General features: G+C 37.0%; 2 protein-coding genes across 5 annotated transcripts in view; one reads left to right on the top strand and one right to left on the bottom strand.

Annotated features, from left to right (window-relative positions):
* The window catches only part of CFAP69 (cilia and flagella associated protein 69), a 69,759-nt gene extending 51,538 nt beyond the window's left edge, over positions 1-18,221 (top strand). The window contains exons 16-23 of one of the 3 annotated variants that reach the window (XM_030857346.2): positions 7,018-7,099; positions 9,702-9,894; positions 10,894-11,031; positions 11,610-11,686; positions 12,873-13,070; positions 14,782-14,868; positions 16,155-16,259; positions 16,755-18,221. In XM_030857346.2, coding sequence (XP_030713206.1) covers positions 7,018-7,099; positions 9,702-9,894; positions 10,894-11,031; positions 11,610-11,686; positions 12,873-13,070; positions 14,782-14,868; positions 16,155-16,259; positions 16,755-16,925 — 1,051 coding nt within the window. In that variant the 3' untranslated portion in view covers positions 16,926-18,221. The remainder of the gene's footprint in view (positions 1-7,017; positions 7,100-9,701; positions 9,895-10,893; positions 11,032-11,609; positions 11,687-12,872; positions 13,071-14,781; positions 14,869-16,154; positions 16,260-16,754) is intronic. The other 2 variants (XM_060304555.1, XM_060304556.1) reach the window with 2 other exon arrangements.
* A 124-nt stretch (positions 18,222-18,345) lies between these two features.
* The window catches only part of FAM237B (family with sequence similarity 237 member B), a 46,792-nt gene continuing 40,138 nt past the window's right edge, over positions 18,346-24,999 (bottom strand). Inside the window, exons 1-4 of one of the 2 annotated variants that reach the window (XM_070046333.1) lie at positions 24,509-24,612; positions 22,808-23,201; positions 22,264-22,354; positions 18,346-20,544 (exon numbers count right to left, since the gene is read on the bottom strand). In XM_070046333.1, coding sequence (XP_069902434.1) covers positions 22,320-22,354; positions 22,808-23,198 — 426 coding nt within the window. In that variant the 5' untranslated portion in view covers positions 23,199-23,201; positions 24,509-24,612 and the 3' untranslated portion in view covers positions 18,346-20,544; positions 22,264-22,319. Of the gene's footprint in view, positions 20,545-22,263; positions 22,355-22,778; positions 23,202-24,508; positions 24,613-24,999 lie in introns of those variants that run through there. The other variant, XM_060304560.1, reaches the window with a different exon arrangement.

Genomic DNA, 24,999 nt, shown 5'->3' on the forward strand with positions numbered 1-24,999 from the left:
TGCAATGAATATTGGGGTGAATGTGTCTTTTTGAATTATGGTTTTCTCAGTAGTGGGATTGCTGGATCATATGTTAATTCTACTTTTAGGTTTTTAAGGAACCTCCCTACTGTTCTCCATAGTGGCTGTATCAATTTACATTCCCACTAACAGTGCAAGAGGGTCCGCTTTTCACCACACCCTCTCCAGCATTTGTTGATTGCAGATTTTCTGATGATGCCCATTCTAACTGGTGTGAGGTGATACCTCACTGTAGTTTTGATTTGCATTTCTCTAATAATTAGTGATGTTGAGCAGCTTTTCATGTGCTTCTTGACCATCTGTATGTCTTCTTTGGAGAAATGTCTATTTAGGTCTTCTTCCCATTTTTGGACTGGGTTGTTTGTTTCTTTAATATTGAGTTGCATGAGCTGTTTATATACATTGGAGATTCATCCTTTGTCTGTTGATTCATTTGGAAATATTTTCTCCCATTCTGAGGGTTGTCGTTTCGTCTTGTTTATGGTTTCCTTTGCTGTGCAAAAGCTTTGAAGTTTCATTAGGTCGCATTTGTTTATTTTTGTTTTTATTTCCATTACTCTAGGAGGTGGATCAAAAAAGATCTTGCTGTGGTTTATGTCAAAGAGTGTTCTTCCTATGTTTTCCTCTAAGAGTTTTATAGTGTCTGGCCTTACATTTAGGTCTCTAATCCATTTTGACTTTATTTTTGTGTATGGTGTTAGGGAGTGTTCTAATTTCATTCTTTTACATGTAGCTGTGCAGTTTTCCTAGCACCACTTATTGAAGAGACTGTCTTTTCTGCATTGTATATCCTTGCCTCCTTTGTCATAGATTAGTTGACCATAGGTGTGTGGGTTTATCTCTGGGCTTTCTATCTTGTTCCATTGATCTATGTATCTGTTTTTGTGCCAGTACCATACTGTGTTGATTACTGTAGCTTTGTAGTACAGTCTGAAGTCAGGGAGTCTGAATCCTCCAGCTCCGTTTTTTTCCCTCAAGACTGCTTTGGCTATTCGGGGTCTTTTTTGTCTCCATACTAATTTTAAATTTTTTATTCTAGTTCTGTAAAAAATGCCATTGGTAATTTGATAGGGATTGCATTGAATTGGTAGATTGCTTTGGGGAGTATAGTCATTTTCACAATATTGATTCTTCCAATCCAAGAACATGGTATATCTCTCCATCTGTTTGTATCCTCTTTAATTTCTTTCATCAGTGTCTTATAGCTTTCTGCATACAGGTCTTTTGTCTCCCTAGGTAGGTTTATTCCTAGGTATTTTATTCTTTTTGTTGCAATGGTAAATGGGACTGTTTCCTTAATTTCTCTTTCAGATTTTTCGTCATTAGTATATAGGAATGCAAGAGATTTCTGTGCATTAATTTTGTGTCCTGCAACTTTACCAAATACATTGATTAGCTCTAGTAGTTTTCTGGTGGCATCTTTAGTATTCTCTATGTATAGTATCATGTCATTGGCAAACAGTGACAGTTTTACTTCTTCTTTTGCAATTTGGATTCCTTTTCTTTCTTTTTCTTCTCTGATTGCTGTGGTTAGGACTTCCAAAACTATGTTGAATAATAGTGGTGAGAGTGGACATCCTTGTGTCGTTCCTGATCTTAAAGGAAATGCTTTCAGTTTTTCACCATTGAGAATGATGTTTGCTATGGGTTTGTCGTATATGGCCGTTATTATTTTGAGGTAGGTTCCCTCTATGCCCACTCTCTGGAGAGTTTTAATCATAAATGGTTGTTGAATTTTGTCAAAAACTTTTTCTGCATCTATTGAGATGATCATATGGTTTTTATTCAGTTTGTTAATATGGTGTATCATATTGATTGATTTTCATATATTGAAGAATTCTTGCATCCCTGGGATAAGTCCCACTTGATCATGGTGTATGATCCTCTTAATGTGTTGTTGGATTCTGTTTGCTAGTATTTTGTTGAGGATATTTGCATCTATATTCATCAGTGATATTCGTCTGTAATTTTCTTTTTTTGTAGTATCTGTCTGGTTTTGGTATCAGGTGATGGTGGCCTCATAAAATGAGTTTGGGAATGTTCCTTCCTCTGCAATTTTTTGTAAGAGTTTGAGAAGGATGGCTGTTAACTCTTCTCTAAATGTTTCATACAATTCACCTGTGAAGCCATCTGGTCCTGGACTTTTGTTTGTTGGAAGATTTTTAATCACAGTTTCAATTTCATTACTTGTGATTGGTCTGTTCATATTTTCTATTTCTTCCTGGTTCAGTCTTGGAAGGTTATACCTTTCTAAGAATTTGTCCATTTTTTCCAGGTTTTCCATTTTATTGGCATAGAGTTGCTTGTAGTAGTCTCTTAGGATGCTTTGTATTTCTATGGTGTCTGTTGTAACTTCTCCTTTTTCATTTCTAATTTTATTGATTTGAGTCCTCTACCTGTTTTTCTTGATGAGTCTGGCTAATGGTTTATCAATTTTGTTTATCTTCTCAAAGAACCAGCTTTTAGTTTTATTGATCTTTGCTATTGTTTTCTTTGTTTCTATATCATTTATTTCTGCTCTCATCTTTATGATTTATTTCCTTCTGCTAACTTTGGGTTTTGTTTGTTCTTCTTTCTCTAGTTCCTTTACATGTAAGGTTAGATTGTTTATTTGAGATTTTTCTTGTTTCTTGAGGTAGGCTTGTATAGCTAAAAACTTCCCTCTTTGAACTGCTTTTGCTGCATCCCATAGGTTTTGGATCGTCATGTTTTCATTTTCATTTGTCTCTAGGTATTTTTTGATGTCCTCTTTGATTTCTTCAGTGGTCTTTTGGTTATTCAGTAACGTATTGTTTAGCTTCCATGTGTTTGTGTTTTTTACGTTTTTTTCCCTGTAATTGATTTCTAATCACATAGTGTTGTGGTCAGAAAAGATGCTTGATATGATTTCTATTTCCTTAAATTTACTGAGGCTTGATTTGTGACCCAAGATGTGGTTTATCCTCTAGAATGTTCCATGCACACTTGAGAAGAAAGTGTAATCTGCTATTTTAGGATGGGATGTCCTATAAATATCAAATAAATCTATCTGGTTTGTTGTGTCATTTAAAGCTTCTGTTTCCTTATTTATTTTCATTTTGAATGATCTGTCCATTGGTGTAAGTGAGGTGTTAAAATCCCCCACTGTTATTGTGTTACTGTCGATTTCCTCTTTTATAGCTGTTAGCAGTTGCCTTATGTATTGAGATGCTCCTATGTTGTGTGCATATATATTTATAATTGTTATATCTTCTTTTTGGATTGATCCCTTCCCCATAATGTAGTGTCCTTACTTGTCTCTTGTAACATTCTTTATTTTAAAGTGTATTTTATCTGATATGAGTATTGCCACTCCAGCTGTCTTTTGATTTCTGTTTGCATGGAATATCTTTTTCCATCCTCTCACTTTCAGTCTGTACGTGTCCCTAGGTCTGAACTGGGTCTCTTTTAGACAGCGTATATATGGGTCTTGTTTTTGTATCCATTCAGCAAGCCTGTGTCTTTTGGTTGGAGCATTTAATCCATTCACGTTTAAGGTTATTATCGATATGTATGTTCCTATTACCATTTTCTTAATCATTTTGGGTTTGTTTTTGTAGGTCCTTTTCTTCTCTTGTGTTTCACACTTAGAGAAGTTCCTTTAGCATTTGTTGTAGAGCTGGTTTGGTGGTGCTGAATTCTCTTGGCTTTTGCTTGTCTGTAAAGCTTTTGATTTCTCCATTCAATCTGAATGAGATCCTTGCTCGGTAATCTTGGTTGTAGGTTTTCCCTTTCATCACTTTAAGTATGTCATGCCACTCCCTTGTGGCTTGTAGAGTTTCTGCTGAGAAATCAGCTGTTAACCTTATGGGAGTTCCCTTGTATGTTATTTGTCATTTTTCCCTTGCTGCTTTCAATATTTTTACTTTATCCTTAATTTTTGCCAATTTGATTACTATGTGTCTCAGCGTGTTTCTCTTTGGGTTTATCCTGTATGGGACTCTCTGCGCTTCCTGGACTTGGGTGGCTATTTCCTTTCCCATGTTAGGGAAGTTTTGGACTATAATCTCTTCACATATTTTCTCAGGTCATTTCTGTCTCTATTCTCCTTCTGGGACCCCTATAATGCAAATGTAGTTGCATTTATTGTTGTCCCAGAGGTCTCTTAGGCTGTCTTCATTTCTTTTCATTCTTTTCTCTTTATTCTGTTCTGCAGCAGTGAATTCCACCATTCTGTCTTCCAGGTCACTTATCCGTTCTTCTGTCTCAGTTATTCTGCTATTGATTCCTTCTCATGTAGTCTTCATTTCATTTATTATATTGTTCATCTCTGTTTGTTCTTTAATTTTTCTAGGTCTTTGTTATACATTTCTTGCATCTTTTCGATCTCTGCCGGCATTCTTTTTCCAAGGTCCTGGATCATCTTCACTATCATTATTCTGAATTCTTTTTCTGGAAGGTTGCCTATCACCACTTCATTTAGTTGTTTTTCTGGGGTTTTATCTTGTTCCTTCATCTGGTACATAGCCTTCTGCCTTTTCATCTTGTCTGTCTTTCTATGAATGTGGTTTTTGTTTCACAGGCTGCAGGATTGTAGTTCTTGCTTCTGCTGTCTGCCCTCTGGTGGATGAGGCTATCTAAGAGGCTTGTGCAAGTTTTCCGATGGGAGGGACTGGTGGTGGGTAGAGCTGGCTTTTGCTCTGGTGGGCAGAGCTCAGTAAAACTTTAATCCGCTTGCCTGGTGATGGGTGGGGCTGGGTCCCCTCCCTGTTGGTTGTTTGCCCTGAGGCAACCCAACACTGGAGCCTACCCAGGCTCTTTTGTGGGGCTAATGGCGGACTCTGGGAGGGCTCAGGCCAAGGAGTACTTCCCAGAACTTCTGCTGCCAGTGTCCTTGTCCTCACGGTGAGACAGACCCGCCCCCATCTCTGCAGGAGACCCCCCAGCAGTAGCAGTAGGTCTGGTTCAGTCTCTGTGGGGTCACTGCTCCTTCCCCTGGGTCCCGATGCACACACTACTTTGTGTGTGCCCTCCAAGAGTGGAGTCTGTTTCCCCCAGTCCTGTCAAAGTCCTGCAGTCAAATCCTGCTAGCCTTCAAATTCTGATTCTCTAGGAATTCTTCCTCCTGTTGCCCAACCCCCAGTTTCAGAAGGCTGACATGGGGCTCAAAACCTTCACTCCAGTGGGTGGACTTCTGTGGAATGTGTTCTCCACTTTGTGGGTCACCCACCCAGCAGTTGTGAGATTTGATTTTATTGTGATTGCGCCCCTCCTACCATCTCATTGTGGCTTCTCCTTTGTCTTTGGATGTGGGGTATCTTTTTTGGTGAGTTCCAGTGTCTTCCTGTCGATGACTGTTCAGCAGTTAGTTTTTATTCCAGTGTTCTTGCAAGAGGGAGTGAGAGCACGTCCTTCCTCTCCACCATCTTGAACCAATCTCAACCTTTTCTATTTCTTGAGATAGATGCCAGGATCATTGGGTTTCAACCTTTCTTCTTTTCTAATATATCCATCTAAGGCTGTAAAATCTCCTGTAAGCCGAGTTTCCATATGTTCTATTTGTATTATCATTATGTTCAAACTATTTTCAGTGTGATTTTCTTTTCAATCTATGTGAATTTTAGAAGTATATTATTTAATTTCTGAACAGAGAAGCATGTTCTATTTTTTTCTCTTTTTGTAATTGTTATGAATTAAAGAGTCTAAAGGCAGCCCATGATAGGCATCAGAGAGTACCACTTCAAAAGTGGGAAAAAAAGAAGTGTGATTCATAGCCATAGATTGTAAAACCTGGAAGCACCTGAGTGAGAGGGGCCAAGCTGATGGCCTTTATGCACTGACCCTCACACAACCACCGTCACAAAACAGCCAGCAGAAACAGCGTCTCTTTTTTTTTTTTTTTTTGCGGTACGTGGGCCTCTCATTGTTGTGGCCTCTCCCGTTGCGGAGCACAGGCTCCGGACACGCAGGCTCAGCGGCCATGGCTCACGGGCCCAGCCGCTCTGCGGCATGTGGGATCTTCCCGGACCGGGGCACGAACTCGTGTCCCCTGCATCGGCAGGCAGACTCTCAACCACTGCGCCACCAGGGAAGCCTGGGTCTCTTTTTTTTTTTGAAGAGGGATCCATGTTAAATAATTATCACATTATTATTGAATGATAGATAGATAGATACTATGTTAAATAGGAAGGGTATACAATACAGTTTGACCCCAGCAGGCTTGCAAGGCCTGGGAGGGCTAGAGGGAGATTAGGCTCTGTTTACCAACACCACCACCAGCACCAGCCTATTCAGCCCATATCCACCCCCCACCCAGGAAAACAGTGAAAGTAGCCCTGACAGCAACTTCAGTCCCTCACTCCATATGAGCTGCACAGGGCTAAGCAGCAGGCACTTCAGCAAATAATATCATACGCAAAGAAGGGATGTAATTAAAAACAACAAATGTTTCAGGCATGCTAGCACTGTAAAAGATAGACAGTAAGTGAAGAAATCTTGAAGAAAAAGTTAATAGAGCAACAGAGGAGACCTTTAAGAATAATTAATATCAGGAAAGCAGAGGAGAATATTGCATCTACAGAAAAGAAATAGGCAGTTATGAAAAATAATTAAACAATATTAGTGTTTAAATGGTTGAAATTAAACTACACTGACAAAGTCTCTTTAAAGTTCAATTTTTTTTTTCTTTTTTTTTTGCGGTACGTGGGCCTCTCACTGCCATGGCCCCTCCCGTTGTGGAACACAGGCTCTGGACGCGCAGGCTCAGCGACCATGGCTCATGGGCCCAGCCACTCTGCGGCATGTGGGATCTTCCCGGACCAGGGCACGAACGCGTGTCCCCTGCATCGGCAGGCGGACTCTCAACCACTGTGCCACCAGGGAAGCCCCAAAGTTCAATTTTTTAAGCAAAGAAATTAACTACTTGATTTAAGGAAATGAAGAAAAAATATTCTTTGAGAAGATTTTTTAATAGAAATAGACTCACAAATTGAACTGAACAATAAAGCCTTGTTAAGTGAATAACTTTCTTTACTTAAGGTGCTGCATTTTGGGATGTTACCCCTCAGAGGATTACTTTCTTGAAAAGGAAGGCATTTTTCTCCTTTTGGATTTAATGGCAGTAAGTATGATTATAACAATTGTGAAACAAAAAATAAATGTCTTTATTAACTTTCCAAACTGAGTATCACAGAACACTACTCTGTGATTAAATGTGCCCTCAAATAGTGTTCAAATATTTGTTTTAAACAAAAATCCCTCCTGGAGTTTCATAGTATGCATTGGCATAGTAGAGTCTGAAAATTCCTCCAGTGAAGAAACCAGTTTACTTAGGTCAGTGTTCCCAAACACATGACAGCCGAGAATTTGTTCTGTCTTGTTTTGTTTTTCCCCATGAAACTTTAAAGTAACAGCTAGATTATTTAAAAATCAATAATCATTTATTAATAACTTCTAGCTTCTTCTCTTAGTATTAAAAGGGTCACCTTAGACAAAGGAGTAAAGACCAGCATTTTTAAAAAACTGTGTATAGTTTGTAGGTAATGTGAAGAATCTAGTGTGTCATATACTGTTTTACAGAATGAGCAGAAGTGAGCATATTAAGCCTTCCAGGAAGGCAGCTGAGAAGAATGGCAAAGATCCTTACAGTAATCCCCTACTAGCCTCAATTCTAAGTGGGTCCATAGTTAAGATGATATGAAAGAGAAAGTATACTTTTGTTTCAGTAAAACTTTGGGAGATATTCTCATGCAGAGTTCTAGCTATGTCACTGCCTATGATTGCCACCATTCTTGATTTTATTAACAGAATAACAAACCTACTTTGACTTAGCAAAGATACTAAAGTTATCTGTGTCCTTTTAACTCTGAAAGAAAATTAGTTTACACTAGAGATGAGAGTGAACTCATTAGATATAAAACACTACAAACAAAAAACAAGTAAATAATAATGATAATAATAAAAATAACCCACCTTGAATGAGTCATAACCAGAAACCCTTTGAAAGTTCAGAAAATTGAACATAATACAGAAGGACCTATGTAGTCCTAAATGACATACAGCTCACCGTGTTTCTCTGACTAGCGTACAAGTATGCCCAGAGGCACATGGTCAGTGTCAGGGATTCTCAAAGCTACAACATTAATTTGGCATATCGTTCTGGAATCTAGCTTATACTTAAGATTTGGAAGCAAGGAATGATATTATGCATGTACATATTAAACAATTATATTTTATTTTAATATTATATAGAAGACATAAAAGACATTTCTTACTTGTGTCCACTCTCCTTCACCATCAGAGTTTCTTGGATGGAAAGGCATGAAGGCTGGTAGGAGAGGCCATATAACACAGTGGTTGTGAGCACAGGTTGGAATCAGTCTGACTGAAGCCTCTAATAGTTGTTAGCTGTGTAACTTTGAAAAATTATTTAACATCTCTGCTACCAATTTCTTCATCTATAAAACAGAGATAACATTTATCTACCTTATGCATTGGTGGAAGGATTATGTGAGTGATTATGTGTGTGTGTGTACACATATACATGCATTAGTTAGAATAGTTCCTGACATATTTTTGTTGTGTTTTCTATAGTTATGAATGTAATTATTAGATTGCACTTAACATGGATTAAACCAACCAAGTTAACTACAAATTACAAATCTTCTTTACTGAAGTTCCTGTATAAACTTCAACCCTTGACATTTGCCTCTTTCTCCTGAATGTGAAGTATCGGAGTAAAAAACTCATTTGATTGAGGATTCTGCTTAATACAATCTGCTAAAATATTTATTCAGTGTGAAATGGTAATTGCTAGTAAAGGTTAAATATCATTGAGCGTTTACTATGTGACAGGCAGTCTCATATAACTCATCATAATAACTCTCTAAAGCAGGTAATATTATTACCCTTAATTTAATGAAAGAGGAAACTGATAATGTTTGCAATTCAGACAACAGGTTACATGTTTCCTTTGCTATATTCTATTAGCAGTATACTGTAGGAGTTAATCAACCAAAAATATTTCACACAGAAACCATTACTGTGTGGAGGCCATTGCTCTGGTTGGACTTCTCTATACCTAAATTTTGGTTTGCTGAAAACTGTTTGCAGGAAAACAGAGGAAATATGCTTAATACGATAATTTTTCTTAAGTGCTTAAATACTCTTTTATGGATGCTGAGTTTCAAAATACAAAATTATACCTCATTTTGATTTATTTTCACATGTGACTGCCACTTGGAGTTACCATCAGTTGGTATCTTAGTAACAATGAGGTTACAGCTAGGATGAGACAACTTTACAAACTTTAATTAAGCAGGTAAACTGGAAAGATTCTGTAATTACAGAGTCCTATGCATAGCACCATTTACCTTGCTCCACTTAAAATGAACATTTTCACTTATTTTGACAATCTCTCTCTTTCCTACTCAGCTAAATCAATTACATTTTTGTTCATGACATATGTTTATGACTACATCAGAATTATATGGAATCTTTTTCTTTCTATTTTTTAAGAATCCCTAATGTTTGAAAATGGACTCATTACAATGGTATTTATTTTAATAGGAGATGGTCACAAATCATACTTAGAGTCTTAATTTTATAAGGCAGTCATTTAGAAGAATCCAACTGATTAATACAAAAGTTTCTCCTTTCTTTTTTAAGACAATAATTCTAAATATTAATTGCAACATTTTTCTTTTTCTGTTTCCTTGCAAAAGTTGAACCAAAAAAAATTCTGTAATCTAATACTTGGAATAATGGTTGAATTTTGTGATAATCCCAAAACTGTAGCTTATGTCAATGCTTGGCGAGGGAAGAAGGATCAAACAGCTGCTAGTCTTTTAATTAAATTGTGGAGAAAGGAAGAGAAAGAACTAGGAGTAAAACGTGATAAACATGGGAAGATCGTTGGTAAGTGTATTTATAATTGTTTGTAAAAGCAATTAGATCCGTATTTTTAAAAAACAATCTTAGGAAAGTATGGGGCCTTACACCATACTAAGTAAATTAGTAGCAGGTTCATATTTTTATAGAATATTTTCAGGAAATGGTATTTGATTATATTTTTTAAATTGAAAATAAAAAACTTAACAATACTTCTTAAAGAACTTTCTTTGAGTTACCTGCTTTTGTAAGTATATTCAGTAATATTTCATTTACCAATAAAATTTGGGACATAAGTTGAGTGAGAACAATTTTTATTGTAGTTTGTACATTTCTGTTGATTCATATTTATACAGTTTACTTTTTATATGAAAGAAGAAACTTTTAAATAAAAATAAATCCAATGGTCATAAATTTTAATTACTAGACTCTAAATTAATGAAGTTAATAGTACCAGAATTTATATTTCATTTATCTATTTTATAATGCTACATTATATTTTCTAAACCTCTTACAATTCTTATTATAGTTTCATCTGTTAGTATTGTTTATTTTTAAGTGAAAATACTTTCCCCTTTAACTTCTGATGATTTCTATCTTCAAACCATTTTTATTGTTTCTAACTTTTGATCTATAACATCATAAAATAGTTTTTATATTTATAGCATAATATATAGAAACCAAAAGCAAATTACATCATTGTTAAACTGACAGTGTTCAATTTCTGGATCTCAAAATTAGAAAAGTTTTTTATGTGAAAGTTTCACTTTTAAAAAAGTAATTTTGTGAAATTTTTATATTTTACATAAATAGTTAAAAATGAAAGCTTTAAGTTTTGCAACAGAATGGGGAAGAAATTATTGATTATTTATGCTTTTAAAGGAGTAACCATGTATCAGGCAGTATTGTACTCTTACAATATTTTTATATATTTTATGATGTCTAGACTAAAATCTTAAAATTAAGTATTAATTTACTACAGTTTTTATCTGTCCTTTCTATATTTTCATGATATCCAATGATTAGATACAAAGAAACCTCTATTTACTAGTTTTCAAGAAGAGCAAAAAATCACACCACTGCCTGCTAACTGCCCAACCATTGCAGTTATGGATGTTGCTGAAAATATCAGAGCAAAAATTTATGCTGTGTTGGGCAAACTAGGTAAGAAGTTACTCGTCAAATGCACAAGAGCCTCTCTTTTTTGCTGAGTGTTGTAAATTGATTTCACTTTGGAGTCCATTTTTCATATATGATGAACAAAAGTCCGTTTATACAGATAAATGCATATTCTATTGTTATCCCAATACGCAGGCTACACCCTTAAGCTCTGGGTTTGGGGCCAGGCATCAGTATTTTTTAAGCTCCCCAGGTAATTCCAGAGTGCAGCCAGGATTAAAGGCAGTTAGTTTTAGATGGTTAGGCTTAAACACTAGAATTCTGAATCACCTGAGGACTTGACCTTGCTTCTTATTAAAGAAAAAGTCCTCACTCTTCAGATTGTGAAAGTACAATATCATGGTCTGACCACAGCACAGAAAGTATTCCTCTTCTAATGACTAGATAAGGATGACCTGGCAGCTGTTTGTTATAGGAGGAAGCCAGAAGCTCACAGAAGTAACTTTTTCATAAATCAGGATGAAATCAAAAGCAATCATTTGCATTTGTTTTTATGATAAATATATGCCTTTTGGAATCACTTGCTCTGTTAAAGTAAATCTCTCTTTATAAACTTCGTTTAGATTTTGAAAATTTACCTGGCTTATCTGCTGAAGATTTTGTTACCCTCTGTATCATACATAGATACCTTGATTTTAAAGTGAGTACCTTCTTAACCTTGTTATTAAAATCTAGTATGGCAAGACATCAGTTGGGAAAGATCTATTTTTATTTGTGAGCAATCATCCATGAACTGTGTAGTTTTTCTCATTTTACATCTGATACTATTCAAAGAACATACAATTAACTGATTGGGTATTTTCCATGGGATAAGATTTCATCCAACTATTAGTTTATAAAAGAAGATGGAAGTTACTGACCATAGAAGCCTAACAGAATCTTTAAAATATAATTTCTTCTCTTTAGAGGGTATTAAGAGCTAGGGTATTAAGAGCTAGAATTGAATGAATTATTACTTATTAAAATAAATGATTTATACTTATTAAAGTATTATTTTATCATTACATTGTATGATGATCAAATATCAGTTAAGGAGTTGCTTACTTTGCTGGTTATATACTTTTTGGTAAATAAATGCCTTTGAAATTTTAGGAAAGTCTTTCCAAGTAAACATTCTCTTCTACTAGTATTAGTACTATGTATTTGAATGCTGTAAATGAATAAACCTCTATAAAAAAGGAAAACAAGGCTGAATTTTATCCGTATTCTGGATGTATGTTTTTTCTCTAAATTTAAACATACTCAAGCACAGTAATTTCCAGATAACCCAGAATATGAGATGGAGCTACAGCATGATGAAACCAACATGTTAAGAGTTTTAGATTCAAGTATTACCTTAGCTGGAAAGTGAGGGACAAGGCCCTATTTCTCAGGGTGGCTGGGTACTAGAGTCCCGGGAATCCCCATGTTCATTGTTCTACAAATTCAGCTTGACCTAGCCTTCAAACAGGGCTTTAAGAAGGAAAGCATCTGTACTTCAGGAGGATGAGACTAAAGCAACAACTTGTGCAGCTGTGAAAACAGTGTCTATAAAGGAGAGGGCAGTGATGATAGCAATAAACTACACTTAGGTAGTGGAACCTTACCCGTGAGTACCTATCATTGAAAAACACTAGGTAAATTACTTCTGAATACTCAAATGTAACTGCCCCAAATCATTCTCAATGCATTTAACTTATTCCCAAGGAGTAAGTTAGGAGAAGCTGGTTCAGTTAAGTGTTAACTTTGGAATGATCACCCAAATAAATTTTAGGTTACGTAAAATTATATTATTTATTTTTGGTTAATTTAACTTTTTAAAACTCTTTTAAACTTTGCTATAACAGATTGGAGAAATATGGAATGAAATATATGAAGAAATAAAATTAGAAAAGTTAAGACCAGTCACTACAGACAAAAAAATTTTGGAATCTATTATAACAGCATCAGAAAATATTGGAAAGATGGTTGCTTCTCTGCAAAGCGAGATGATTGAAAGCCAAGCATGCCAAGATGTGCAAAATGAACAAAAAGTATATACAAAAGTAAGCCACAGATGCCATTGAGGCACAAGAAAATAATTTCAATGTATAAACTAGTTGAAGTTATCCATAAGTTGTATTTGCCTTACTTGTGAATGCTTCAGCACTTAGTTACCTTGTAATTTTCTTTTATAGTTACTTTCAGTGTCTTTGTATAGTTTTTAAAGAAAACATGGAGTTAATAGCTTGAAATTCAATTACTATACTCAGTGCTGCTTTATGGCATTATAATTTGATTTCTACAGGCTTACATTTTAAAAGGTAGAGACACCTGAGACATTTCCATTTTTTGAAAGGTCAAACAGAGTTCCAAAAATTGTGGTCTATTTAAATGTATACACTTAGCAAATTCTGACAAATGGTGTTTCTCTGTGACTGTATGTATAACCTCATTGAGAAAGTTGGCCCTCGTCCCTCACTCTGTGATAGGCCCTTACTAGCATGCCAATCATAGGCACACCGACAAGCCTCTCCTCACTTCAGTGCCAAAACATATACTGTGAGCACTCTACAAATCTGGTCTCTGACTTTAGCTAATCAGAAAAAGCCTGTCAGGAAAATATAAGCCATTTTCCCAAAGCTTTACACAGGTAAGAAACAACACATCAGAAGTTTTTGAGCAAATAGGTTAAGTGACTATTTAAGTGAACTTGTCCACAGATACAAAGATGATGTAGATTCTCCACTTCTGCTTGGTGATCTTTTATGATTAAACTTAAGTATTTAAAACACTTTAAGGTGATTTCCAAAGTGTTTTCTATTGCCTGATCTTTTTATATCTACTATTAAATGTCTACATCTTCAGTGGAACTTAGCATCCACCTATAAATTCTTAGATAACTCCCTGCTTAAAAGTTTTGTTTGTGAAGAGTTTTTATTGCAAGGATGCTGCCGTTTAACCCATTCATTTGCTTTTAAGTGGAGTACCCCGTTAGAAGTTCTTGCTCCTCATTAGTTCTATTGAATTGGCAGGATTCTGCTGTGTGGGCTAGCTATTGCTGATTTGTTGGTTATCGTTGATTTGTTATAATGGCTCTGACCCAGTTTATTTTTTAGCAGTTGTTTAATTAAATACTCTTAGGTTCATAATTTAAACTTAATAGTCTATTATATACCAACCAAGGGCATGTGTCCTCGGATTATATATATATTTAGTGGAGAGCCTGTTGGGAACCATAGTCTTTGTCCTTTGTCAGTAGTTACCTCCCTAGACTGCATCATGACAACAAACTCAGCACTCACAAAATTGCTGTCTTGCTGAAGGTGTAAATTAGAAGCACTTTTACCAATATAATCTTGCCTAAACTATTATCAGTGGCAGCAGAAAACTCTTTATTTTCTCCTGTGAATTTGCTCTTGGGTCATTTATGTAGCTTGTTCTGGGTTATAATCTGTCTTCACAAGTGATAATCACATGAAACAATCAGTCTTGCTCAGAAGGATTATTGTTATTTTCATATTTTGTATTTTTATAGCAACAGTTTTGCATTACGTTTCATGGGAAGCAGTTCAAACCTTGGCCACATAGTGAGGGAAGGAGTTTTTTTCCATTTTAAGACTTTGGTTTTTTAAGTTGTTAAACTCTAACCCTTTTGCTAGTTGACCTTAAAATTTACGTTGGCAAAAACTAGGTCTTCCTTCAAAATACAAGTATTCAAGCGCTTTGGTATCCTTTCATAGAAACTGGAACTCTTAATTATCTTTCTTATTTCAGGTACAAGCCACACACAAGCAAAGAGAATTGGCTAATAAATCATGGGAAAATTTCTTGGCTAGAACATCAAATGTTAAAACTTTAAAGGTAGGATTTTTAAAATATTACAATATCCACAACAAACAGTCAACTCTGACAGACTTTTTCAGGGAAAACTATTCATTCACCTTTTTCTGTTGATCTTTCCGTGTAATACCAACACTATTGATCCTCATTTCCAGTTTAGGGCGTTAACTGAAACTGCATTTTTCACAGTTACAGAAGATACCACTCTGAGTTTCATTTGGCTTAGCAGTGGGAGGGAGCGAAGCAAGGATGGTGTTCCTGGTTTCCATAAAAGAGATGAGAGTTAGCCAGGAATAAGCAGGAGAAATGTGCTCCTACTTTCCATTCTGAGCCTTCTTATTTACTGATCCTTTCTGTAAGAAGCAGAGTGAAGGACACAAAAAACAACTGTCCATACTACTCTCTCCTTCAAGGATGCTTCCCCTCTGTGACCACCAAAAGAAACATTGTATTAAAGCTTACGTGGGAATTTGGGATAAACACCCCTTTGGGAAAATGTGATAACCTGCTTCAGCAATAAACTGGAAACTAATCTAAACAGTTTATAATGCTAATTGTTCACTTGAAATATGTAAGAAGCAGCATAGATTTCCAAAATCTCATTACTTTTTTCCCAACTTTTTCATTAATACTTGGGATACACTTTTATATAATGTTACAATTCTTCCTCTAGATGTGAAATTGTTAAATGTTATATTAGCACACGAAAATAGTGGAATCATTAAAATAGCAAAAACAAAATTAAGAACAAGCTTATTCAAGGTACCATGTCTCCCCTTTGTCACTAAAAGTTCTTCCCAACTTTAAAATCAGCCCCCACCATGCAGATAATTTGTTACCTCGAATTTAGCCTGTTCTAGTGCCTCAACTATTGAGCTTGACTGTAACTGCAGCAAATTATATAGTTTGCATTATTCTGAATGCTTGAAACATTTAAGTGTACTGAATTAGTATTTAATTTATGCAAAATAATTTGAAAACATGTATCATCTATTGTAAATTTAGTAGCTTATTCAATTATGTACAAAAAATTGAACCTGATTTCCTTAGGACCTGCTTTATCCCTTGGTCATATATTACCAGTACCTATGGAAATCTCAGTAACATTTTCAGGTGTTTTCTGCAATGTACAAAGGATATAACTTGTTAATAACTATTTTCTTAGCCTAAATGAGTAAATGCTAGTGCTAACTAATAAAGCATAAAACAGACACAATTAAATATATTTTGTATACTTCATTGTAAGTACCATAGTTAATGCTTTAATAGCAATTAATTTATTTTCTTTCTAATTTAAAAATCTTCAGAAAGCAAAAAGACTTCAGGAGAAAGGTATAGAGTCCTCTAGATACAGTGAGCATCCACCAAATGCAGTATTTCACCCGACAGATATTAAAGGCCTTCACACAACAGTAAGATTTTTTTTCTCCATAACTTTTCTTAGTAGATATTAAATTTAATCCCCAAAGAGTGTTATTTCTATGGGGTTTTGTCTCATATTTTTTCTTTTTGCTGTTCAAATATCAAATAGTTAAGGCATATTTATCTCTACCCTTGCCTAGTTCTGGTTTAGACCAGACCCAGCCCTCCAGGATTCCCAAGAAACTGCTATAAACACTAGTCAAAATATATCTCTACATCTCTTTGACAGAAAGTGTGCAGTGCCTCCTTTGCCTGGCAAATAGATCCAGGCCATATTCCAGTGTTCCTGGTGTCCTATTCTGGACATAATTTGGCCCTGATTGCAAAGGCTCCAAAGCCCTTATTTTTCCATTAGTCCATGCTGTCTCCTAGTTACTATGTACATTTTGTGTCTCTTCCAAAGTTAGCTGAAGGATGAGTGGGTTTTCCTCTTAGTGAAAAATTTTGTAAATGGACTCGTAAATATTTACTTTTGCTTTTTTTAGGTGCCCTCTGGTGGTGTAGTAACAGTGGAAAGCACTCCTGCCCGATTAGTGGGAGGACCTCTGGCTGATACAGATATTACTCTTAAAAAACTTCCTATTCGAGGAGGAGCCTTACAGAGAGTAAAAGCAGTAAAAACTGTGAATGAGCCAGAGAAGAGCGTTCCCGCATAAAATACTCTGGAGACTTTTTGAAATAAATTCTGCTTATAATTTTTTAGTTAAATATCTGTATATATGAATGTAAAGCAAATGTTTTAGAATAAATATTTTAGTAAAATACTATTAAAATAAAAGCACATATAATGTATTTTTATTGAAAATATCAACACATACTGTGAGAAGAGTTATCATCAATTTCTTTCTAAAGATTACAATTCTCTTAACTGAAAATTGTAAAACATGTTGTATCAGTTGACTCTTTCAATTGATGTGAACTACTCCAACTGGTTTAAGCCAAAAAACAAAACAAAACAAAAACAAAAAAACCCAACTTTTACAGGCTCTGGGGCTATCAAATCTAGGACTGATTAAAACTACAGGCATTGTTGGATCTAGGAACTGAAACTCTGTGAGTAGGCTCTTCTCCTTCCCTAGCAGCTCCTGAATTATATTCTCCCAGGTTGATATCCAGTAGAAAAGAGTGCATGCCTATCTCTCAACAATCTCTGCAACTGTCTCTGCATCTTGGGACCCCTGATTGGCCATATGCCCACTCCTGAACCATTCATCATGACTTTGGCCAGATCTGAGAACTGCCTACACTCAGAGACAGAAGGAAGCCAATCCCATCCAAAGCATATGGATGGAGTAGGGAATCAGGATATTATTAATATATGTTATTATAAGTATATACAAATACTGGGCAGCAAAAACATTTGCAACAAATGTGTTGGTCAAAGTAAAATAAGTTCTCTCTCCTATAAAAAGCAAATGTTATTCATAAGCTAAACAATAAAACTAAAATAAACATGTTTTAACTCTTAATATATAAATAAATTCTAATGCTACTTCTCTTCCTTAATGGGGAAGGAAAGGGGGGAGTAGGGAGAAACTCTTTTGGTGGTGGAGGTATCTTGCCAAATAGGAGGTAGATGCCTTAATGCTAGATGTAGAGCAAAGTGTCTGTGTCCCTGTATGGCATTATGCGGTTTCCACAGCCTGTATCCATTTCCGTCAACCCCCTTCTCCACTCAGGAAGCTGCAAAATTGAGTTCACGTCCAGGGCTGGGAGAGACAAGAATCTGTTTTCTCAGAAAGGAAAATATACTGGAATTTGAGTCTAGACTCTAGGCCCATAGTGTGCACACAGCAGTGTACTGGTTAAATGTATAACAACCAGCTCTGCAAGGGGAAAAAACCCTTATTTGTAGTGTTTGCCAATCCCACTATGACCAATTTCAAGCTACCAACATGGTGCTACTGAATGCAGAGTTGGGAAGACATGCATAGAATCCACTTTCATTATCAGATAAAAGACGGCTCCAACACCCCACTGGGCCCACCTTCTCTTACTTTCTCCTCCCTCTTCCCCTCACCCCTCCTCCCCCAATTCACATTCCTCCAGGAATTTTTCATTATTCTGTCTGTGAGGATAGTAGCATCTGCCATGAGAGGAGAAATTGCAATTGTTGTTATTGTTCTAATTAGAATGAGTTACCAGCGGCCTCTCACCCTGGCCCAGCTGCCCATTCTCCTTGTGGCTCACAGGAGTACATAATGTGCATCAGCTTATCAGTGAGCTTTGTGCTCTCTTGAATCCCTTTCTCTATTACCACCACCCCCAAGAAGATAGTAGACAGCATAATTTGTTCCTCTTCTTCACAGGCAGCCCTAAGCACAAAGGTTCCATGTAAAGGGGAGTTACTGAGACACAAGAATGGATGTGGGTAGGAACATGCAACGATGAGATGCCCACACAAAAAGCACCAGATACATGTTCAGTTACATCTGAGATACACATAGAATCGAGATGAAGTGTCCATGGCTAAAAGCAATGAATGTTTACTCCAATTTGTAGACTATAAGTTCCTTCCTCAGATTCTAAGCTCCCTAAAGACAAGATAGAAACCACATCTCATTCATTATTGTAATCAACACCTCAGTAAATAAATTATTGAATAAGTGTGATGGTGGCCTCAGCTCCTGGCAACCTTCCCCTCAACTTCTGCAAAGGCAGCAAAGTCCTGAGCTCAAAGGGAAGGTTCAGCCAACAAAATACTATACCGGGAATGCTAAACATGGACATGTTAAAGTAGTTCAAATGTATGTGCTTCGTAACAGTGATAGACTTTCTCTAAAATGAGGCATAAATACTATTACATTAATATAACCAGTGGGTAGAAACAGAATTGATATTTCTTGGCTGAACATTATTTTTTGTATGTAGTGCAACTTGGTATCTCCAGATTGATTAGGACTGACTGCAGTCAAAATAATCTGTGAGTTCTGTAGAACTTCTCCCTGTTGTAGATCTTACCCATCAGGAAGAGGAAAGGTAAAATAGGGCAGGTTATTACCTAGCAGCCATTTAACAGAGGAAGAAATGTACACAGATGGAGTGTAGTAAGGTTGCTTCATCCAGACACTTGCACTTGGTAGACAGACGATACCCAAGTTCGCATATTACAATTCCAGCCACCTGGCAGCGAGCCAGTGAAATCAGTCCCTCTGTCTGACAGGGTCACTAATTCTAACACGTCTCCATCTCTCCTCACATCCTGTGCTCCCACCATACCACTTCTAAGCCCTAGGGGATTTGTGCCTCTCCCATCCAGCCTGGCTGAAAGGTGGACAGTATATGTCCTTCCGTGAGTCAACTGATAACAAAATTTCAGCTCCCAGACTTCTGCTAATAAACTAAATGAAAAGAAAGTCAAGAAAATAAAAACGGAGTTGAGTGAGCACAGATGAAAGTGGCTTCAACACTCTTCGGTAATGAGATTTTTAACACATGAGGGAGGAGTTCATTCCATGATTAGACCCTGTTAGCCAGTGCTTGCTCATATTGGATGAAAACCAGTCAATAATTAGGTGAACAACTTTTGTTCATCTGGTCCTCAGTCTGCCTTCTGAAACACAGGGTACATTTCATATCACAGGAAAAAACTATAATGTTCACCCTCAGTCTTTCTGGGTCAAATATCCAGTTTATTTAGTCATTCCAGACTATGAACCTGGCCAGCCCTTTCTGAAGTGCTACAGTTTGTGATTATTCCTCTATACTGAGACCAACAGAACCGAGCAACAATTTACAGGTGTAACAGGACACATGGAGGGTATAATGAAACTAGTCCCTCTCATTTTTACACACCTGCCAACATAGCCTGGGCTTACATTAGTTTCATTGGCAACCATGTTTCATAATCGCTTGTATTTATTTTAATTTATGTAGATATTTCCTTTTCAAGGAGGTGGAACATAACTCCCCATTCCCTAAAGTGTGGGTAATGCTTAGCGCCTCGCTTCCAAAGAATACAACATAGAAAGAGAAGGGAAAGTAACTTTACAGCCAAGAAACCTGGCAGATACTACCTCAGCCAGGGTTAAACGCCATCTGTGTTATGTCATGTGACAGCATGTACCCTTGATAGGAAGTGCTGAGAACAGTGCTTTACTCCTGTAGTTTTCCCCAAAAATCCTATGACCCCAGTCTAACCATGAGAAAAACATTAGGCAAACCCAAATTGAGGGACGTTCTGCAATACAACTGACCAGCATCGGGAAGTGTCAAGGTCATCAAAAACATCTTCTTAGAGCCTAACTCATTGTAAGTGGTGTCCTGGATAGGATCCTGGAACAGAAAAAGGACATTAGGGGAAAACTAGTGAAATTCAAATAAAATATGAAGTTTAATTTAAAATGTATTAGTATTGGTTCATTAGTTATGACAAACATATGACTAACGTAAGATGTGAACAATAAGAAAAAATGGGTGAGGCATATACAAGAAGTCTTTGCACTAGCCTTGCAACTTTTCTGCAAACTTAAAACTATTCTAAAGTAAAAATTTTATTTAAAGAAAAAAAAATTCTATAGGAAGAGCAGAGGAACTTTAAGCATAGATGCTCAATTTTTATCCATTTTATCACCTCATGAAGAAATATTTTGGGAGCAATATTAGATGATTTGCTGTCTTTTTTCAGCTTTCAGTGCTCTGGAAAATAACTGGTTATGAGTTAAGCTATATGAGTTCAGCATAAACCCCAAACTGAGAAACTGACTGAGTCTTTACCATAATAGCACTGCAAGAATTGGTGGGTTTGGGGGTTTTATTTTTTTTGGATGATCTGTCTGATCTAGTCTGATGATTTTGAATAGGGCAAAAGAGAAATACATATTGTTCCCCACTCAACCCTATGTTGGCTACAATTCCTCTTTCTTGGAAAAAAAACATATTTTGACATCATAAAAGTGCTTTTGAATTATATTATTTCCTGCTGCATCCTTGTCCCACAGCAATGACAACTCTGGGAGTCAAGGATTGTGTGTGGATTGCTCAGCAGTGTACCTCCAAGCTCAATGAATTTTTTTGAATGAATAAATGATGAAAAAAGAATAAAATTTTCTATATACAAATGACATGATTTGTGCCCAAAACTGGGGGGATTTAACAGAACATTATATCTAAGTACCATCAAAAAGGTTTAAGATGGGGACTTCCCTGGTGGCGCAGTGGTTAAGAATCCACCTGCCTATGCAGGGGACGTGGGTTCGAGCCCGGTCTGCGAAGATCCCACATGCCACGGAGCAACTGATCCCGTGCGCCACAACTACTGAGCCTGCACTCTAGAGCCCTCGTGCCACCACTACTGAAGCCCGCGTGCCTAGAGCCTGAGCTCCGCAACAAGAGAAGCCACCACAATGAGAAGCCCTCGCACTGCAACAAAGAGTAGCCCCTGCTTGCTGCAACTAGAGAAAGCACGCATGCGGCAACGAAGACCCAACACAGCCAAAAATAAATAAATAAATAAATTTATAAATAAATAAAATAAAAAATAAAATTAACTGCTTTTCTGCTTGCTATTCCTTTTTTTAAATGAGGACTATAAAAATGAGAACATAAAACAAAATTTTAGGCCTTAATGCATAGAAAAATAATATATAGCTTGGTGATGGGATACATATATCAGAAGCCACACAGTACACTACATCAAGATTAAATATTACTTTTTAGGATAATACTGGCATTAGTTTTGGCACAGTTTTGAAGTCAAAATTATGTAGAAGATACCTGATAAAACTGGTTACAATTTTACTGCACTGATTGTTGTATTAAAAAATATGTTGTATTTGCATTTTAAGTGGTTTTTTCTTTAAAAAAAAAAAAGGCTTTACAAAGATGCCTTCTAAATTAAAAATTATTGACAAAATACCCCAAAATATGGAAATGATAATTCAATAGCCATAAAACAATTACATATCAACAAAAATACAATCTTCATCAATATTAAAGAATTAGAAATAATTTTGATAAATGCTACAGGAAATATTCGAGCTCATAAATACTGACACAGGGTTAAATTTTCAAGTTGGTGTCATCTTGCTTGAAGTATTTTCTGTGTTCTCTTAAATGTAAAACTCATGTTTTGTAAAATCCAGTCCTATAAGGTTAGAGAAGAAAAATTGTTAACATTTGTTCTAATATGAACTCTTAAGATTCCCTCCCTTTAAACAACCCTATTGAAACAATTAATTTCAAAAGCCTAAATACATGTGGATGTTTAAAATTTTTTTCAACAAATGTAATATGAATAATTACATGGCTAAATGGCTTTCTTATGAACTACTCTTGGGGAAAAAATAAGATGATAATCTAATGATCTACAAAAATATATCATTCCAAGATCATTTAGAATCTAGTATTTGCACATCAGAGCTCCTCTGGTTTCTAAATAATATAAAATCAGTAAAAATGAAAATCAAAGCTGATCATATTAGGAAAAAATATGGCAAATTTGTTAGCTTATTAGATAAACTTTAAAAATCAGAAAGATTAAATATTGAATTTTTAAGAAAACTAAACTGCTATTCTCTTAAGTACACATTTAAATTACCTCCTGTTATCTTCTGTGGAAAATTATACTTGGGAGGCATCACCTGTCTTCTGCCCATTCCATGGGATCTTGAAAGCAAGCAGTCTACATACATGTCCCAGAAATCCTGAGCTATGCTTAAGAAGACATTATAATGTCTAGGCTGCTGGGATTTTTGCAGGAACAACATGAAATTCCAGAAAGAATCCACAGTGTGCTCTATCTTGATTTCCTTGAGATCTATCAGTGTCAAGGAGCAAGCATTCCAGCACTGGAGATCAATGTCTTCCATGATCCCTGGGCTGTTGCTGGCAAGCACCCCCTTTTGAAATTCAAAATCCGCGTTAATCAGATTCATCAGCATCATGCAGCCCAGAGGTAGGTAGAACCATCTTCTTGTGGCAAAATTCATATTCTATACAGAAAAAAAAATGAAGATATATTTTTAACTTAAAATTATTCAATTACTTGATGATCTGTTTAAACCTAAAAAGTTATAACTACTTATGTATTTGGTTTTTATCAAACCTAAAAAATTATAAATACTTATGTATTTGGTTTTGATCAAGTCAAATTTGCCTACTATGTATTTATTGGTTTTCCTCTAAGTTGCTGACTCTCAGACTTTCCTTCGAAAGGATATAACAACAGCTTTACCAACATTCTGATAAACAGTCTTCAGGAGCCACTGAAATCCAACACATGTTTATGAAGTTGTGATACATTCATTTCATCAAAGACCTTTGGAGCTGAAAGAAACTCTAAAAAGCATGTGTTCCAACCTTCTACTTTTACAGATCAGAAAAATTCTCAGTGATGTGATTCAGCAAGTTCTCAGGTCTCCTGTCTCTCTATCCAAGACTCCTACCACAATACATTTCAACGAAGAAGATCAAAATGCAGCCCTTTCTACAGGTAACCATAAAAAATGGTGTGTGTGGTTTTCTTTAAATTGACGCTTTCCAAACTATCAAGTGTTGGATGCTCAAGCACCATTTTAGGTTTCAAAGTTACTGATGAAATTTATTCATTGAAAAAATATTTGTTATGCACTGATATCTGGTGGATCCCTGACTTTTCTCAGGTTGTTCAGGAGCTGGTTAGAGAAGATTAACATACATACACAAAGGAGCACAAAGACAAGAAAAGTGATATAAGCCAATATGACATGGTGCAGCACCAATAACATTCAGCAAAATCTAGGTATTTTCTCACGATTCTTTGCACAAGTTTCCCTGAAAACTGATTGCTCAGTAAATCGGCCTGAAGCCTATAGGTGAAGTCAAGGTCTAAATTCGCTTTGAATGGCCCTACCATTCCAGGCTGGCATTGGAAATGTCCCTGACACAACCTTGACAGCCAGGTCGGAGGAGTGGAGCGGCGAGGACAGATCCGGAAGACAGTACTCACCTTCTTCCCCGTAAACCGCCGTCCTCCACTCCCCCCTAACCACCACCCCCCCCCCCCACAAAAAAAGAAGTTAGGTTAAAGAGACAAATTCAACGAAACAAATTTAAACTTAGGTTAGTCGGGTCGTTTCACGTTGTGGAAAATTGTGCAGGTTTCCCAAACAGAGCTGACAGTGGCCAGTTTATAATACAAAGGACTGAGTGGGACCAGAGAATTTTATTCCTCAAGAATTTCAGGTTACCCTCCGGATCAGTGCTCTCCTGCCGGGTCGGGTCACCTGGACGCAGACAGGGAGCCCGCGGGGAATGGTACCTCTCTTAGGCGGCGGAGGCGAGCGTCCGGGTGCGATGTCGTGCGTGCGCTGCGCTCCCTCGAGGGATGAGGGCGGCTCTTGACTGGAAGGGACAAGAGGTCTCTGAGCGGACTCCCACCCCCTGCCCAGCCGAACCCACCCCTACAGGCTGGTGACAGGTGGAAGCGGTGCTCTGCGACCTGCCGCCAGCGCACCCCGGGCGCCCTGAACTCGACCTAGGGAACCGTCTCGGCCGCACCGCGCTCCGGAGCCAAGCGGCTCAGGCTCCCCGGGAGCGGCGCTGCGGAATCTGCTGCCGCCGCTGAGGAATCTGCTGCAGCCGCTGGGGGCTCGAAGTCAGCCCTGCAGCCCGAACCACGCTCCCCTTCCAGAGACTGAGTGAGGGGGCAGAGTGTGTGGCTGCTCTCAAGGCCCCGCCCTCACCTTGCCCACCTCCCCAGTCCCGAGACCCAGGAACAAGGACAGTGTGAAAAAGAGTAAAGTCACAAGA

Source organism: Globicephala melas, chromosome 9 (assembly GCF_963455315.2).
Source record: "Globicephala melas chromosome 9, mGloMel1.2, whole genome shotgun sequence".
In the NCBI taxonomy this organism is placed as follows: Eukaryota; Metazoa; Chordata; class Mammalia; order Artiodactyla; family Delphinidae; genus Globicephala; species Globicephala melas.